Raw genomic sequence first — 18,811 nt, 5'->3', positions numbered from 1 at the left:
TCACCTCTCAGATGTTAATCAGACATGCAAATAAGCTGATGCATCCCAGGAACTCTCACACCATTACTTCTATAGACACTTGACAATGTCACACAGACTAGTTGGCCTCTAAAAGTCTGTGCTTGCAGCAGAATCAAGCAGCTGATAGATGGATTGAGGCAGAGTGTGGGGTGGATTAGACACTCTGCCCCCTCTTCCCCTCATTTCCCTCCTAATCGCTACAAATTAGGGATGAACAGCTTACTGCCTTGCCAGCTTCAGATAGGCACATGCAATGGCTGTCTTGTTCCACCCTCCTCTCTAGTGCTAAAAACACTTCCTGTTGGTTGTTATCAGTGATATATTTTAGATTGAATACAGCACAGAGAAATGGTAGTTGTAGGCTTTGCATTTGTTTGGCTCTCATAGATGTTTCACCAGTGCTGTTGCTGTGTCTGTATTTAAGCTGTAACCTGACATGGGGTGCTGTGTGCTGCAGAATGAGGATTTTAATGAGGGCTTCCATCAGGCCTGTGGCTGTAATTGTGTAGTGATCTGATTTATACATACTTTTGTTTGGCTTTCAGGGCGCACTTGGAAACTGGGATAGTGGGTAAAAGGTGGCTGGCTTCCTCTGAAAGCTCTTTTAGTACAAGCCTGTCATGCGCTGACAAGTCTCTGCTCAATTAGTTTTTATTTTTTTGCCACAGATTGTCTTGTTTTTCTTCACCTCTTCAGCTTTTTTATTCCTGAGTTGCTGATATGTCATGTCCAGAGCATTAAATTGGCCCCCTGAAAAAAAAAAGATTATAAATGATTAAATTAAACTACTGTATCCCTTCTCTTTTAATCCTTTATCAACACCCCCCCCCCCCCCCCCAGGTGTGGTTTCATTGTCCCAGGCACTGTGCTCAGCTGACGACTATTCCAATTCTCTGCTGCATCTGGACCTTAGCAAAAACCCCGGGGTCTTATCTGGAGAGGACGCTACAGTAAGGCACAAAAATTGTTGCATTGTGTGTTCCCATTCAAATATATTAATGCACACTTACTGTAAAAAATCTTGAGTGGAGGAGGGGGGGGGAGGAATCTTGTAATATTATAATAAAGATTTTTTACACTTGCCCATCAGGAAAGAGTCAATGTATCATTGCATGGAAAATTCTCAGGCCTCTGTTACTTACACTGTTTACAATATCTTAATTCTGATAAACTGGAAAATCATCATTTTTTTAGTGCTGCTGTTATGCCACCTTAGGATGGAAATGTAAAAAAAACAAACAAACATGCGTACATAAATATTGATTCTGACTTTCTTTGACGGAGTTGACCAGGTTCAGTCAGTTTGCGCAGTGAAAAAACATTTTTCAGCCCAGCTGCAGATTCTGAAGGCCAAAATGCTTCATTTATCAGACCACAGGGGCTTCTTCCAGCCTACTTCAGAGTCTCCCATGTGCCTCCTGGCAAACTGTAGCTGAGATGCCTGCGCTTTCTAAAGAATGATCATTTTCTTTTCCACTTCCCCATAAAACTGTGGAAGATGAAGCGCCTAGCAAGTTGCTACTGCCTCCACAATCTCTTCAGGCTTTCAGGCTGAGCCTCTGAAGCTCAGCACTCCTTCGTTGTTGCCTTAGCTGCTTAGTCAGTCTTTTTTTTTTTTTTAAATCCATACCCTGACTTGTGTGTTTAGGTCACAGTTTAGCTGAGTTGCTTAGAGGGTTTTTCCAGGTATTGCAGATGCAAATCTCAGATTTTACAAATATTAATAGTAGTATTTATACTAATAGACATAAACAAGTGAAACATGCTTATATATAATTAAGACATTTTATGTCTATAATATAATATGTAATATAGGTTTATACTCAAGTTTAGATCACTTTACAGATTAATTTTGACATTGTGATCTAGTGAAAATCAGTCATTTTCTCTATATCCAATCAGTTCAATTCAGCTTTATTTATACAGCGCCAAATCACAAGGCGCTTTATATTGTAAGGTAGCTCCTGCAATAATACATACAGAGAAAAAAACAACAATCATATGACCCCCTATGAGGCAAGCACTTTGGCGACAGCGGTAAGGAAAAACTCCCTTTTAACAGGAAGAAACCTCAGACAGAGCCAGGCTCAGGGAGGGTCGGCTATCTGCCGCGACCGATTGGGATGAGAGGTCGGTGTCAAAATGCAGGATGCTGTTCAGAACATGACTGATGTATCAATATATCAGCAGCTGTTTGTACTGGCATTTATAACAGTTGATAAATGGAAATCTAAAAAGTAAAGGATATCAGAATATCAGACTTTTAAATCACTAAACATCAGCATTGGTCTTGGTCTTAAAAATCCTACATTGACCGGGTTCTAATGATGTTAACTAATTCCCATGTGAGAGTGTATCAATTAATCCAATGACCACTGCCCTTGACTGTCTCTTAAAGTCTCTCTCCTTCTTCCCATGCAGAACCTGTACCTTTTCCTGGCCCAGCCTAACTGCCTGGTCCACTTGGACCTGTCTGGGACAGACTGCACTGTGGACTCGGTTTGTACTCGCTGTCTTTGTTACAGTCGATATCCACCCATCACTATCTGATCTCATCACTAGAATGGGATTCAAGCCAAGAAACCGAAAGACCTAGCGGTCTGAATATGAAACGCCTACCACACAAAACCTCACTTTATTCCATATCTCATAGAGATTCTCTCTGCATAATGCTTTAGGTGAAAGTGGGAGCTCTTAGAAGGGCCAATAATGAAGACGTATAACCTTTGTGATTTATACAAATTATGTCTTTTACGGAAAGCACACAGAAGCATTTGTTGCAAGCTTTTGTTCGCATCTTTGTTGTTGTGAGTATGTCTAAATTTAGCATGTCTGTGAGCCAGTGTGACAAATGGCATCTTGCTGTGGTAGCAGATATGCTAACAGTGGAAAGGATGATGGAGCTTTCTCTCAGGGAGAGAGTTCATTGGCCACACTTGAACATGTCTGTCCCTGCAGATTACTGCTGCGATGGCAGTTAGTTTGCTGCAAATATGCGATACTGTGTGGTTAAAAATGCTGAAAGTTACAACTGTACTCACGTTTTTAACGTCTGTGTCTCCTTAGAAGATGTAGGGGTTTGTGAAAAGGTCACATTTTATTGTTCATTCTCAGTCATTGCTGCTTTGTCAGTGCTGTGTTGCTGCTGATGCCACAGAACGCCATAGGGACAGGCAAGGTTGGGTAGAACAGACATAAATATTCTTTTTTTTATCGTTTCCACCACGGCAGTGAGGTTAAAGGTCAGAGTCGGCTACAGATCTAAGATCTAAGCACTGCCATTGTTCAGCGGTTCAGAAGGACAAGATCTACAGTAAATGCTCCATTTTCTGTACTGACTACTACAAATACAGTACACCAGAACTTTCAGCTACTTTATACTTGTATCCACCATAACAGGCAACAGAATTTTATCCTTATTACCAAACTACTTCATCTTAAACTCAGTTTAGTTTAGCATAGTTTGGAGATTGTTTTTCATACAAAAATTATGATCAACCTGCTGTTCAGTGAAAAAAATATATTTAAAATTTTTTTCGATTTAAATGTTTTGAAATATTTTCAAAACTTGATTTGATCTGGGCTGAATCCCGTAGAGCTTTACCACGGCAGGTGGAGTTGCATTTAAAGCTGCATTTAAATGTGTTTCTGCACTGCTAACCATCACGAGTGAAACCCAGCGGATTGTTTTGGACTTGGAGTAGATAAATATTGAACAACATGCTGTTTTGCACGCTGTGTGTAGACTCCTGCCGTTTTGAAGGCTTCAGTGAAAGTAAACAGGTCTATGTTAGCGAAGCACTGGCTTTTGCATTAGCATTGCATGCCAGCTAGTTACAGTTATGGCATTTGACATTTTGTTTCACTGAGGCATTAATCTCGTGCTAATATATCCTATACTATTATAATATATAATATACTGCGTTTACATGGTTTTGCTACCAAGCAGATCCATCACAGCTGGTGCAGTCTGCATGAATTCTAAGGTGTAGGTTACAATGTACAGCTGCACCTTAGACTTGATGTAGTACTGTAAGTCAAGCTTAGTGTAGGAACCTTTCTTACTTTGTGTTGTTTAAAGAAACAGACACATTTTTTTGAGTAGAATGACAAATAAAAGAATAACCAATGGTTACTGTTTACGAACACCACATGACAGGTGCTGCAGTTTTACATTAAAAAAATACATTCTTAAGCTTTCGTGGGAAGGTGAAAGTATAGAGTTAGTGCTGAAAACAACAGGATGTAAATACTTTGAAAGTCTGCTAGTAATGGCAGACCAAACTGTACTTTATAAAAATGATTCCTGTCACCTAGATTTAAAATTACTACATGAACAGGGATCAGTTAATACTGTAATGTGTAGATATATTAATATAATGGGTCATTCTGTGCAATACTTCTGCCTCTTGAAGAAATGCAAAAAAATTGTACTTTTTCTTTCTCCAGTTCATTTGTATCACAATAAATTAAATCAAAAAAAGAAAGAAGAAGAAATCAAATGAAAAACTAAAGCTACAGTTTAGAGAACATCTACCTCTGATTTAAAAATGACAAAATAAAAAAAATCAACACATAAGGAAACTTAAAGGAAGTACATATTTAACCTTTGAAAGAAGAAAGAGAAAGAAATATCACAGATGTAGATTCTAGCTATAGATAAATTCTCTTTATCTAAAGCTTTTTGACACTAAATATTTATCACAATACAGAATAATTATGTTAGTTCTTTACAATTGTTTAAACAAGTTTTAGTGTGGAACTAAATCAGAGCACAGACACTGGCTAACCTTGGGTTTCTCAAAAATATAATTTCCTCTTAATTTGTACTTATTATTATGTTTTTTGGGGAAAAATGGGGAAAAAAAGAAAAAGGCAAACAGTTTCTGGACTTTTCTTGCCGCTGTGATACGTTTACTTTCCTCCCTCGCCGCTCTTCACTTGAGCAATTTTAACACCTAAAAGCAGCGAGCTTGTCAGCCAGGAATCTGTTTCGCAGAGGACTAGCCCACCCGTCCTGTTAATGTGGGCAATGAATTTTATATTGAATTATGTGCATGGATGGAAGTCATTGCTTCTCTTCTGCTTTATTTCCAAGTTGAACTTGCTCACCTTCAGAGGGTGACAGAAAGAGTTCTCTGTGAGACCTGCTTAATGTCCTTTTTTTTGTGCTAATTGTCATTTATCCTTTAGAGAGGAGCTATCTCGGGGAAAATTAGTCTTTTTTAGTGTTAGCTTGTTGGATTGAATTATTAATACGTTTCTGTTTTTAATCTACGCTTGACACACAGACAACGGTCGATTAATCAATTTGCGTGATGGATCACACTGCCAGCGAAAAAATGGATTTGTCCGATAGTTTAACCTCTCACAAGTGATGGGATGCTGCTTAAAGTATTCCAGGGAATCTGGGTTTGGTTTAATGCCAATCAAATTTGCGTCCTCCTGCCTAACAAACACATATTTATCATCTTTATTTTAACATTGGGCGGATCACAGGTCCCTGCACATTCACTTTAGTACTCTCTAAAGCTCTTTATTTTGAAAGTCAGCCATATCATCACAAGGCATGGCTTGATTGATAATGGCCTCTGATGAATGATACATGGCGCTGTGCAGCATAATGCAGCATGGATCATATAGGCAGAGAACTGCATGCGACACAGCATACTTGGTTTCCTGCACGAATCCTGTACAGCTTCTTTTTTTTTTTGAGGCATTAAACATTTGATAGATATCCAGTGCAACAAATTGAAGAATAGTAATTCGTTTTTCCTGGTATGGGCTCAGCTTGACTTTGATTCAGTACAATACAATTGCACTTCTTATTGCCCATTTGGTCCTGCTATCGGGAATTAGTAGACTTCTCTGACAGATGAGCACTTTCCGTACACTCTTTCAAAGATTGGCAGAAACACTACTGTTTTTTTTCATTTGACTGCTGGAACTCGGGGCCGTTAACCCTTAAATATACACGGGAAAAGTAGCCAAACAAGACTCCGTTTTGTATAAAAATATCACTTTTATTTTTCAGTCTACATTATTGTCGCTCATTTAGGGTGTAGATTTGAGTAAGTGGTGACGTGCAGCAGCTTCCAAATATTCTGAAACAAATATTAATGATTCAAACCTTCATTCAAACATTTCTTTAAGGTAGAGAGAAAATGTTCTCTGTCAGTCTTTCACAGAGAATAAAATTAATTCAGTGTTTTAACTAAAGTTCAGCTAAAGTTCTTTTCCTGGCTGAATGCCGTACTGAGAAACCTCGTTATTTCTATAGGCCTCGTTTATACAAGGATAGTTTCAATTCTGAGTACAGGAACAATGTTACTTAGCATTTAAACTCCAAAGAGATTAATTCAACAAATACCAAATTTAACAGAGTACAACTCTCCTTCACAAGTGGAATTCTTAAAAAACTAAATCTTACTTATTCTTTCAGATAGTGGTGACTATTATTTGACGTGATTAGATTGCTAATAGTGTTGCATCTGTGTGGAAGTAGCAATTTACCCTTTATAAAACTTTAAATATAGTTTAGTAATTAGTCCACTGGTTCAGGGAGATGGGCATCGTCACAGTGAATGGTATTTGGACTGGTGTTTATATACCAATAAACTACTCTTAGTGAATACTCAGTGTTTTGAGCAAAATACAAAATAGATTTACCAAAGTAGGAAAGAAAACAAAAGCCTGTCACAGGATTACAGTTTATATGCTTTTCTTTGTTTTTGTCCTGTGGATGCAAACAGAGATTGAATCACAAAACACCTTGTTTTTAGACTCTAAATGCAGTGAGGGGTTGCACTAGATAAACTGTGAATCATGCAGAATTTGTCGTGAAAAATATATGGTTGTTCTATTTAAGGTCACAAGGCCCAAACATTAGTGTGCTTGTTGACAGTCAGAATGAGAAGTTTAGTAAAAGGTTTTGTGCACTGGAGTAAAAATATAGAATTGACTTTAAGTGAAACCAGATGTTGATATGGGGAAAATGACTATGCAGTGGAACTGTTAACAATTGAACCATTTTTTATAAGCTCACCATGTTTTATGTAGAATATTTATGTAATGTATTTCAAATGTATTGAAAAGACAAATACAAATGCAACAAAAGCTCAAGTAACTACCTTTTATACTCAGATGCAGGGATTTAGAGTAAGTATTGTCCAATGCTAAGTGGAATGAATGAATGAATGAATGATGCAGGACTGTGAGCATCTTTTATCATGTACTCCTCTCAGCCTCAGAGTTTCACTTTGTTTAGTTTTCACCCTGTAGAGGAGAATTCACAGCACTAATTTCTGACGATGTCATATTTCTTGGAAAATCACATGCAGCAGATGCTAAATGCGCCTGTTTGCAGTTGTAGAAAGTTAATGACAAACACTGCATTATTCTGTGGAAAGTCAAGCCATATGGCACAGAAGGATCAAATAAATCCCGAAACGAGACTGCTTTTTGTCCTGATTTGACCGCCTGTCGTATCTCGTTGTACTTGTCCTTTTTTACAACATGCAGAGCTTCTGCTAAATTCTATTTTTCAATTTCAAGCAAGGCTGTCTTTATACTTCAAAATATATATTTACTCAAGAGTCTTCACATTGCTTTTGTGTCAGCTTTAATTTGTGCTATAACTGTTTTTTCAATACTCAAGAGCCAAAATAACTGTTATACAACACAATCGTGTTCACCATAGTGAACATGACACCTCCCATTTATCTCTCTGTTTCTCTGCCAGTTGTTTGGGGCCTTGCTGCGAGGCTGCTGCGCTGACCTCTCCTACCTGAATCTCTCCAAGAACTCCTTCTCTCACAGGTGGGCATTCACCTCAAGTGTAAATCCCAGTTTAGGCTATTTTTATTTGAATATAAATAAATATATATATCAGTTTGCTTAATATGACTCAGCCAAACAGCTCTGGAAATTTTCCAGTCAGGAGGCACAGAGGAGAGCGAGCATCATCATTTATTTCCCGTAGATTAGCGTTTAGCCCTGGACCTCGCTGATAGAATTAGCATACAAGCTCACATCGCATCCCTCATTTATTCTGCCTCGCTGCATCTGTGTGTGCCGAATGTTTCCAGCTTCCTTTAATGTACACATGTCTCTGTTTGCTAACAGGTTTTCTGTCTGTCAAGCACTTGTATGCATGCCCAACAGTGCTTGGGTTGTTGTTGTTGTTGGCATGCGTGTTGTGTGCGGTTGAACCCTGTGTGTGTTTGTTATCTTCACTAGCAGGCAGAAGCCGTTCCGGCTCTCATCATGTCATGTCCCACAGGAGCCTGGGAGCTTCCCTGCTCAGCATATTACATTACAGAATTACAGAGAAAGAAGTTGGTGAAAAATGAGACTAATTTTAGACGGGAATTATTGTTCCAATCCCCAGGCTCCCATGCCTCCTTCTTTTCCCCTATCCGTGTCTACTTTTATCTACTCTATCTCTCTATCCATCTTTTTTTTTTTTTTGCACCTGTCTTCCTTTCTCCCCTTCCTTTTACTTATGGCATCTATTCTCCATCAGTCTTTTCTTTCTGCTTTTTATCGTTCCCTTTTTCATAACTCTTCTTCCCTCATTTATACCTCTCTCCTTTCCTTCCTCATCATTCTCAACTTATACGCCCCACTCTTCCTTCCCTGTATCCTTATCGCTCTACCTCCTTCTACACATTTTATCATCTTTACCTTTGCTCTTTCTCATCACATTCTTCCTGTGTTTGTAGTTCCTAGTTGCAGTCCTCCTGCTGCTCTTGTGGTATTAAATGCACGCTGGCTCGGTGCTGCCGGTCGGATGGCTGCTGTGTTGCCGTAACGACACGAAGGCACGAAACTGAACCGACTTGATAAGAACCGACCACCTGACTGCTGCTCATGAATATGGAGCGGGCTGCCTCAGACCACTCCTTTACCCTTTGCACACATACAGATGTGGTCACTTTTGACTAACAATGAGGAGTCTATGAAGATGCTGCCACACAGACGTGCAGGCACAGTTACAAGTTGCTGATAGAGCTCTCTGGAGAGTGTTTCATGAGAGAGACAGTGACACCGTATCTGCTTATGTGACAGAAGCCATTCTGTATCCGTGCAGCTTCGACGGGCTATATGCTAATCGTTACAAATGGGTCAAAGGAGAGCTGCTGTTACACATACTGGGAGGTTATCTGAAAAGGAGCGACTTGTGATTGTAGTGCAGCTGCCGGGGTTTCTCTCACTACTGTCTTCCTCAATGTCTTTATCTTCTTTTTTCTTTTTTCTTTTTCCTTGTGACCTTTTCCTCTTTTTTTTAATCCCTCATAACTTCATTTTCTCCCACTTTTCCCCCCTCTTTATCTCACATTTTCCCTTTCTCATTTCCTCTCTCGCCATGCAGTTTAATCTTATAGCCAAGTTAACTTGGTTTTGTCTGCATGGGGCGAATGTTCTAAAACACGTTACTGTACTCTGTCAACCATGCATTTGCCTAATGGGAATTCAGACGCCACAGTTCGGCACGTTTACTTCCGCCCGTGTGCGTACGCCACTTTTAAAATGAGCGCCCGTTAAAAGTTAAATGTGTCCCGGTCAAATTTCTCAAGGCCAGCGTGGCAAGTTGCTAAATTATATTCTAATAGACAGTCATAACAGTCAGTGTGAAGCACTGGGTCGTGTGCACAAGGACAATAAGGGCTCGGGCTCACGCTGCAATATGCACACAGGAATTTGTTGAAGTGGAACAGAAATTGGAAGGGTGTAGTGATTATTCATTATATTCCCAGCCAGTCAAATTACTGCGCTCATATCTGTGAAGCAGCTGTGCCAAACACATGACAAAATTGTCTCAGCAATCAGAGGAGAGGAGAGTGCAGAGCAGCTTTCCCTTTTAGGCTATTTTGGGGGACTGGTGCAGCATTACAGGGTGTATTTCTAAAGACAGGTGATGTCTCTCTTTAGTTCTGGCGTGTTTGTGCAGTTTTCATAACCGTGGCTAAGTTTGCACTTGCTGTTGGAGATGCTTTGAGGGGACTTCCACAAAACGCTTCCTTCGCCAGCTTTCCAGACAATTTTTTTAACATGAATCTTTTAACGCCCTGCTCTCTGAGACTGACGTAGCAGCTGCCTAGGCCTGACATATTTTCAAGCTGAAGTGTCAGTGGAAGAGGAAACACTAAAAGTAATTTGTGTGTTTCTGGATGTTGGAAAGTAAGGCTGACAAAGTGTTGATGAAGTTTGAAGGACTTGTTTGAAAGTGTGACTGTGTTTCTGAAATGGCTTAATTCAGATAACGGAGTCAAAGTGTTGATCGAGCTTAAGGAAGCCATTACAATAAGGTGCTAAAGCATCATTGGAAAAGACGAACCTTAAATGATTATGATATGTATGATTAAACTGTTAAAGTAAGGAATAAGCCTTTTATTGTAGTTTGCTGTCATATTAAACCAACAATAATTTGGTGAATCATCAATTCTGCAGTCAGGATAGATCAGGGACTCTGAACATATGGTATATATAACTCCACCATCACCCCTGGGTGGTAGTTTGTCTGTTCTTCTCAAGCTTGGGTGCTCTAACAGAGTCCTTGGAGTTTGGGGGTTCTGCTAATTAGGACTATGCTCTTCTGGATGGAGATCTCTGATGTTATAGTTCATACTGCTCTTGTTACCAGTGGGACCTGTTTGGATTTTACTTTTCAAATCTGCTCCAGTTGTTTCTTTAGCTCCTTGTACTCCTAGTACTCTATTTTCTCATGCTTCTTCTTCCTGATGTTGCTATCTGCTGGGATTGCCACATCTGTCACAACTTTTTTCTAATCTTCCGTGTCAACCACCTCTATGTCTGGTTGGTTGGCTGCTTGTCTGTCTGGAACTGGAACTCCCACAGGACCTCAGCCCTGTTGTTCTCAACCACCTTTGGTGGGATTTCAAATCGGGACTTGGGGACTTCTAGTCCATATGCGGCACAGATGTTCCTGTAGCCTATCACAGTCACTAGGTTGTGCTTCCAAATGTATGCGTTTCCAGCTTGAATCTTACATCCTGCTACTATGTGTTGGATAGTCTCCATGGCATTTCTACACAGTCTGTAGAGACGGTTGGCTGAGCACTTCTAACTGTGGATCTGTTGCTCAGGGCCTATTCTAGTGGACAAGGACATATTGATGTTCAAAGCTGGTCAAAGAAAAAAAAAATCATGCTGAGATAAAACTTTGGTTTTAAACTGTGGTACTGGGAGTGGGTATGACATTGATTTTGGTAAAAAAAAAAATGTTCTTCACCCTCAGCATTTCAAAATGCAACATGCATGCCTGTGCCTATGTGCTTCATAAAATACACTGGGTTTCAGGTGGGAGGGACTGAATGTAGTTCAAATCCCTGGTGGCTGCTTTCATAGAATTGTTAATGAAATCAGCCGCAGCTGTGCTTTTCATGTCAAGTATAAAAGATTGTCTATCTCTCTATATATAGGGGTTTTTTTGACTAGTGAACTATGAGGTAAATTTTACTTCTCATGAGTTTGCTTTCAAAGTGCCTCATCAGTGACAGCAATACTCATTTATCAGGTAGAAGCTAAAAAAAAAGAGTTTTGTGCTGCACAAGTAAACAACATATCAGCCGCCTGAAAAGCAATAGCAGGTAATCTTTCCAAGAAAAACAAACTTCATCTTTCTGCAAGATGAATTCATCCTTCCCCTCACTCTCTCCTCCTCCTCCTCCTCGCCACTCATGACTTTATCGTTACTCCTCTAGCCTCCCTTCCTCATCCTCCCCTGTGGTGAATTATGTGTACAGCGCGGGGGCTGGAACGGCAGATTGACAGCTTTGACAAGTGCTAAACAGATCGGAAACAGTACACTATATTCATTCCATGAATGCCGAGTACAGTGCCTGCTCTGACTCAGAGGAATGTTGTTCATACATGGAGACTTATTCTCTATGCTTCCTATGATGACGGGCTAATGTGCTGTATATGTCAGGCAGATGGTTAGATAATAGGTCCATGTTACCTTTTAAGTGATGGCAGTAATTAATGCCGACTTCACCTTTTCATGCTGTCGGGTTGATATAATACTGACCCAAATGTCGCAGCGAGCATCTTTTTTGCTTCAGCCTTCTTCTGGCTCTCTTCCCTCCCTTGTTCCCCCCCTGTCATTGCTCTGCTTGTCTACTGCAAATTCTCTGTCACTCTTTATGAGCGTATCAAGTCCTCCTGTCATCCTCGCTCTTGTTATAGATCAGTGTCATCCTATTTTTCGGTCTGCCTGATTAAGATTTAACTTAAATGCTCTCCTCGGTGCTCCTCTCCCCCTCTGTTTTAAAATCTTCCTGTTTTTTCTGTACTGTCCTTTTTCCAGAAAAGCCAGAGATTCTCTGCCAACTTTCCGTCAGTTCTTCAGCTCAGCATTCAGCCTCACACATGTCAGCCTGGCCTCTATGAAGGTCCCCCCTGATTCGATGAGGTGAGTCGCTGTGAAACGCATGGATTTTCAGGGAAAATCAAACTGGAAATTGGAAGTGCTGTGCAAAAGTCTTGAGCCACCCATCATTTATGTATATGAGGAAAATGGGAAAGAAGTACAACAATTTAATTTAAACATGTGGAGGCGTACATGGACATAAGTATATAAGGCAAAAACAGTTTGTACAATTCTAACAAGCCTGAAAGTCAATGTTTGGTATAACCACCTTTACTCCTTAACACAGTTGCTTTAAACAGTCTCCAGGCTTCTTGAAGGACATTCAATACTCTTCTTTGGATGTTGGCTGCCTTTTGTTCTCATCTCTGTCAAGATGATCCCACACTGCTTCAATAATGTTGAGGTCCAGACTCTGGGGAGGCCAATCCAAGACTGATGGTGTTTTTCTATCCATGTATGTTTTTACTGCATTGGCTGTTTAGGATCATTGTCATGCTGAAAACTGAAGCTGTCGCCAGTCAGACATGTTCCAGATGTTGCTGCATGGTGTATCAAAATCTAATGGTACTTTTTTGTGTTTGTTATTCAGTAAATTTTAACAAGGTCGCTGACACCACTGGCCAAAATGCAGTGCAAAACTGTGACAGAGCCTCCACTGTGTTTTACAGATGGCTGTAGACATCCACTGTTGTAACCTTCACCTGAACCCCTCCATATGTTGACAAGGATTTGAACCATATTTGCGTTAATGACTTTATAAGACTGGTTGCCAGTGATTTTCAGTCCAGGTCTTGTGCAATTTGGGATACCTCAGCCTTTTCTCCTCATTTCCTTTCCTTGGCTTCTTGACAGCCACCCTTCCACTGACACAGTTTCTGATCAGGCATCAGTGAACAGTAGATTGATCTACTGGAGGACCAAATCCATCTCTCAGGTCCTGTGTCAAATATTTAAAGTTTCCTACTAATGATTGAATGATTCATACGTCAGTGTTAAGTTGCTTAAGAAATAAAAAACAAAACAAAACAAAAAACCCATTCCTCCTTAAATGGCGAGGATTGAAAATGACTTAAAATCAAGCAACGTCCAGCGGGAGGAAAAAAACCCTGTTGCTTTTGCACAGTACTTCAGGATCTTTTGTATGTATTGTTATGTGTTACTGGACCTTGGCTCATTACATTGTATTTCCATATGGCACAAAAGACTAAAGTTTATTTGATGGTGGAAAAAACAAGATATAATCCCCAAGAGTCACAAACCTGTATCCAGATATAGATAAAGGAGAAAAATGCCAAATAAACAAGTCAGTCAGAAAAATGCATCAAAACAACCTTTCAAAAGCTGCTCTGTGAAAATGCTCATAGTTCTGACAGAAGAAGTGACCTGTGAAGAGAGAGGTCTCTTTTCTCTTATGACACATAGATCAAAGTCAGCGCTGGGCACAGTTGCCATAAAGGTACCAAAGCACTATATATTACTAACTGGCATGTTAAGTCTACATATAAAGAGGGTCAAAGAATATGCTCAAGCTCAGTGTCTGGCAGTAAACTGGTAATTGTATGCTGTCATCAGGACCAACCCATGATAATTAGGGGTGCATATGTCTGATAAGCCAAATTAGAATCTGTCTTTATGATGTGACATTATGACAAAACCAGTCATAAGAAATTGACTTTTTTGTCATCAGTCTTCAGGTTTAATTACAGTTTCATTCAGGGAGTCATACAAAGGAGTATTGTTATGAAATTAGCGCACACCCTAAATGGAGTTCTAAACAAAATTGGGTTGGGCTTTGCTTTAGCTCATAAGACTGTCAGTCGAACTCTGCTGCCATCCTGTTAGAGCTCATATAGGTTGTGCTACTCAAAATGCTCTAGCCTGCCCACAGTTGCTGTGGAGGTGCAAGCAGCTTGGCAACCCACCATTCCTGCTTTGCCTTTCATGCTGTGTCTAACTTGATCAGTCTCATACTTGCTGTCATTGGTGTCTGCTCTGTAATGTGCTAGGTTTGCTGCTGCTATCCCACAAAAGACCCCACACTGTCAAATATAAATTACTGCAGATAGAAATATCAATCATCTTTAGACTCTTGTGGTCCCGACCTAACTACTGTTAGTTTTGTATTCTAATTATGTATTGATACACTGGGTCTTCTTGATGTGGCTACAGTATAAATATTCTGCTGACTATACGTTTAGCTTTGACCTGTATATCATCATTTGTGACAGCCAACTGGCATCTGATTCTCTTCCACTTCATTTGGGAAATCTCTAGACGTGATGCATATACTGACTTGGCAAAATATCCTGTAATAAATGCCAAGATGCCAACAGGATGCGCTAATATAGACATCAAGCAGCTACTGAAATATTATGCTAGTATTATTAGAGGGAAAAAAAGCTATAAATTACCTGCTAAGGAGACGCTGGAGAAAGTGTGTTCCTGTGCCTCCTACATACTTTATGACTGAAATTTGGAGAAGCCACTTACTCCTACAAGATAAGTTTAAAGTCCTTTTTGAAAATAGAAATATTACAGTAGGCTTGGAATTATGAATTAAGCGAATCTGTTGCTTTAAAAAACCCCACTTTAATAATTTTTTGGATGATGTCTCCCAGCATTTCTACTATAAATTTCATGCACAGTAGGAGTAATGAAATCTGCAAAATAATCCAATTACGGGATGAAACGCCTTAAGTGAGCAAACGCGGACTTGAGGGAGACACGTTTCTTTCTTTATGATATTGGACGCAGCATTTCCCCCTCAGACTACCTGCCGAGCAGCTGTGCGATCAGGTACATTTTTTACTTTTGCGGGAGAATAGTGATGAATGGAAACTTTGTGGGTACAGCCAGAACTCATATTCTGTTTAGCTTCAGTGGAGGTTGATGATATATGTGGGTTATAAGACAAACTCGCGCATCTTGTTATTTTTAACTCCTAACCTTGTTCAGGGTGTCACCGGCAGTTTTGACTGCGAGTGCTGAAGAATGAACTCCCACTGGGGCCACTCCAGCTAAAAATGTATCCACTCATGATGCTGTAAGCTGCTTTAGTTTCAAAACACTGTATAAACTGAACTCAAGGAGGAAGACTGCTGAAGGCTTTTCGGTTTTCCATCCAAGAGGAGACTCGTAGAAATGGGAGAGCCCCCCCCACCCAATGCATTATTTCTGCATTCCTATTCCTGTACTCTAACTTTAATGCATGCAGAGGCCTTGATAGGAGGAGGATAGTACCCTAACCTGTCCTAATTGAATGCAAAAACCGCCCAGCAAACAAGGTTGCCATTTTTCTGTCATCATTGTTTCAGTACAAAAATAGCTTATGCCATATGGAGTGTGGTTTGCATCCAAACCACCAGTGAGAGTTAATCATCAAGGTGCACATTAGGCTTCAAATGCTTTTCCTTGACAGTGGAGCCAGTTCACTGTTCCGTTAGTTGACTGGCCTTCAATCAGCTGACACAGACTGAAGCCCCCGTGTTGGCCAGCTTCCACTGTGCTGACGTGTCTTTGTGGAGGACTCTATGCCCACCAGCTTCAGGAGATCTGTAGCTAAACCAGCTCACAAAGCAGCCAAGCAACAAAAAAAAAGGAGTTTCCCAACGGGGATAAATGGAGTTTTGCAATATTACAGTTTCTCTGCTAGGCGTATAGCCTGCTGAACACAATCAATAGCAGAGAAAACAAAGCAAAATGCCAGCAATTGGGATGATTGCGCGCTGCGTGATGGATCCCTGCCAAAATGGATGGAGCAGACTCCCCACTTAGCACTTTTCCTCATTACCTCCTCATGGTGCATAACTCTTAAATGTGTATTCATTGCACAAGAACAACCTCCAGCAGAGCCTTGATGTGCAAATGTGTTTTTTTCCCCGCATCCAGCTGGGCTTGTGTAAATGTACAGTCGCTACAATCGGCCACTTCTGAATAAAACTTGAAGGTTTTTGAGGTAATTTCTGTTGCCAACTTAGTGAGCTATGAATCTTATATTTAAGCTACTTTTCTCTAAATCCTTTAAGATGGTTCTTAAACTTTTAGGTGTGCAGAGGAGAATGTGGGGCAGGAGGGGGGGTTGTTAGAGGGAGAAAGGCGATTGGATTTAAGTGGAACTGATTTTTATTTATTTTTCTTTTCCAATGTGGTTTTTGCTCATCCTTGTGCCTCAATTGACCTGTTTCTCAACATTTCCTCTTATCTAACTATCATTTTCGTACCCCTTTTTCTATATCTGCTTCACGATTAATCTGTATTTCCTCTCTCTCGCTCTCTTTCCCATCCCATCCTACCTCTGTTTTCCTTCAGGGCGCTGTTCCTCGGTTTGTCCAATAACCCTCATATCACTGATTTACACCTGGACATCAGCAGCTGTGAGGTACGCTCTGTCGGTCTGTACTCAGGGTGTATCCACTCATCATCTTCATATATTACCTCCTGTGGCTATCCCATCATGCTCTGCTCCTCTCTGTCTGCCTTCCACAGTTGAGGTCAGCAGGTGCCGGGGTGATTCAGGAGCTGTTTCCTCGAGTTTCATGCGTGGGGACTTTAGATATCTCTGATAATGGTAAGAACCCACAAGGGATGCACTTACAGGGGTTGTTGTATGTGTGTTGGGTAGCTGTAAATCGTATAGACTACGCCATTATTGTTTTGACTCCATCAGCTTTTAAATTGAATGGCTTTCTTTTAAACTAAACTAGTGAACCAGTCTCAGTCCCTAGAGCCTGGCTGATTTATCGGTGGGCCAGTACTGTTGGTTGATATTGGTTATTTCCTGATCTATCTGTCTGCATTTTATAACAACCAGTAAATGAAAATGTAAGTAGAGCTGGGAGAAGCACCCTTCAGCTGTGAGTGTTGACATCGGATAGTTTGAGGTGAATCTGCAGCTTCACTGTTGGCAGCACTCGTACTTGAAATGCCACAAACACAACAACCAGAGGCCTGCACTATGAAGAGAGTTCATCATACCCAGGGTGTCTTACTGTTATCTGGACTCACTTACCCTCCCTGTGGCGATCAGAATAAGTGGTCACACGGAGCTGGTTATCGGCTCGCTAACTAAACCCCTGCATGTTCACAGGCTGGCGTTGGCATCTTCTGACCCATCCTAGTGATGGAAAAGTGTTCTGGCAACAAAGTAGCTGTTTTTACAAAGAAAAATGAAACTATGGGAAAATATGAAAAGGTTAAATGTACAAAAGAGACACGGCAGTGCACACCCACATGACTGCGATTAGAATTTACGAGTCTACTAGCATGACTGATAAAATGAGAATGAGATTTTGAAGCATGAATAAAGAAGCTGATTCCAGTCCCCTTATCTGTGTGAGTTTAGTGGCTGAACTAATGTATTTCTTCATAGTTCAACAATGATGTAATCATTCATGGCGACACCAGATTTTTGTCTTTACATTCAAGACCTGATTACCAGCTGAGCATAGTGAACAAAGACCTGCTGCATCATACCACTGATGATGCAAATGTATGTGTGAATTTGAATCACTGTGTTAACATACCAACAAAAGCATGTTTTGATTCTTGCCTAATCTTAGTCCTGTTTGTGGGAGTTATCGAAATCTCTTTTAAAGACCATTATTTGTGCAGTCCAATTAAATTGTCTTTAAATAAATACCATAAACTACTTGATGCCTAAAAATCTGCTATTGATTGTGTTGACTAGAACTACTGCAAAGTGTAGTTCTGTTCATGATGCATGTCCATATTTAGTTTGATATATTTTCAAATTTTACAGGGCTGTTCTTCACCTTGAAGTTTCAGTAAAAAATCTGACACTTAACCAATGAATCCTGTGACCTTGTAATGGGTAAAAACTAGAACTAAAAATATATATTGGACTGTTTTTACCACCTACCCTGCTGACCGCTGACCAGCTCGTTTCCCAAACAGCCAGTAATCTAGTTATAGTATTATAACAGAGACGCTAATAATACCTGAAACATTAGCTGCAAGCAGCTTCCGTCACCCACCCTCCTCGAATGTGTCACAGCAAGCTTTCGTAAAATGAATGCACTTCACTGTGAGCGCTGGAGTTTATTTAACCCGCAGATATTTTTGATCCCTGAATGAGGCATTTTACTCTGAAATATCTTGCCATGGTAACCGCTTCCATTTAGCAGCATCCTCTATCCTTGAGCTTTTGAAAAGGTGAGTGGGTGTGAGAAGGAGGAGGTTTAATTGGGAGTATTTTGGAATTTCAGTGGGCAGTGAGATTTTGTTCCAAAATGGACTATGAGAGAGAGAGAGAGAGAGGGAAAAATGGAGCTTTGAGGGCCAGAAATGTTAGCACCTGGCTCAGTAAATCATGAGTCACTGGTATAACGGCCCAGTAATACTCAATTTTATGTAATAAAATACGACTTGTTCGGTTTT

At 40.3% G+C, this 18,811-nt stretch overlaps 1 protein-coding gene across 4 annotated transcripts in view; it reads left to right on the top strand.

Annotated features, from left to right (window-relative positions):
- Nucleotides 1-18,811, top strand: part of carmil3 (capping protein regulator and myosin 1 linker 3) — a 96,011-nt gene that overhangs the window by 45,581 nt on the left and 31,619 nt on the right. For all 4 annotated transcript variants that reach the window (XM_040044904.1, XM_040044903.1, XM_040044905.1 and 1 more), the window contains exons 13-18: nt 862-971; nt 2,443-2,520; nt 7,763-7,839; nt 12,353-12,457; nt 16,724-16,793; nt 16,901-16,982. In XM_040044904.1, the coding sequence (XP_039900838.1) occupies nt 862-971; nt 2,443-2,520; nt 7,763-7,839; nt 12,353-12,457; nt 16,724-16,793; nt 16,901-16,982 (522 nt within the window). The remainder of the gene's footprint in view (nt 1-861; nt 972-2,442; nt 2,521-7,762; nt 7,840-12,352; nt 12,458-16,723; nt 16,794-16,900; nt 16,983-18,811) is intronic.

Source organism: Simochromis diagramma, unplaced genomic scaffold (genome assembly GCF_900408965.1).
Source record: "Simochromis diagramma unplaced genomic scaffold, fSimDia1.1 OVJJ01000663.1, whole genome shotgun sequence".
NCBI classification, from domain to species: Eukaryota; Metazoa; Chordata; class Actinopteri; order Cichliformes; family Cichlidae; genus Simochromis; species Simochromis diagramma.
The sequence above is the reverse complement of the archived record's forward strand: the minus strand, read 5'-3'. Positions and strand labels throughout refer to the sequence as shown.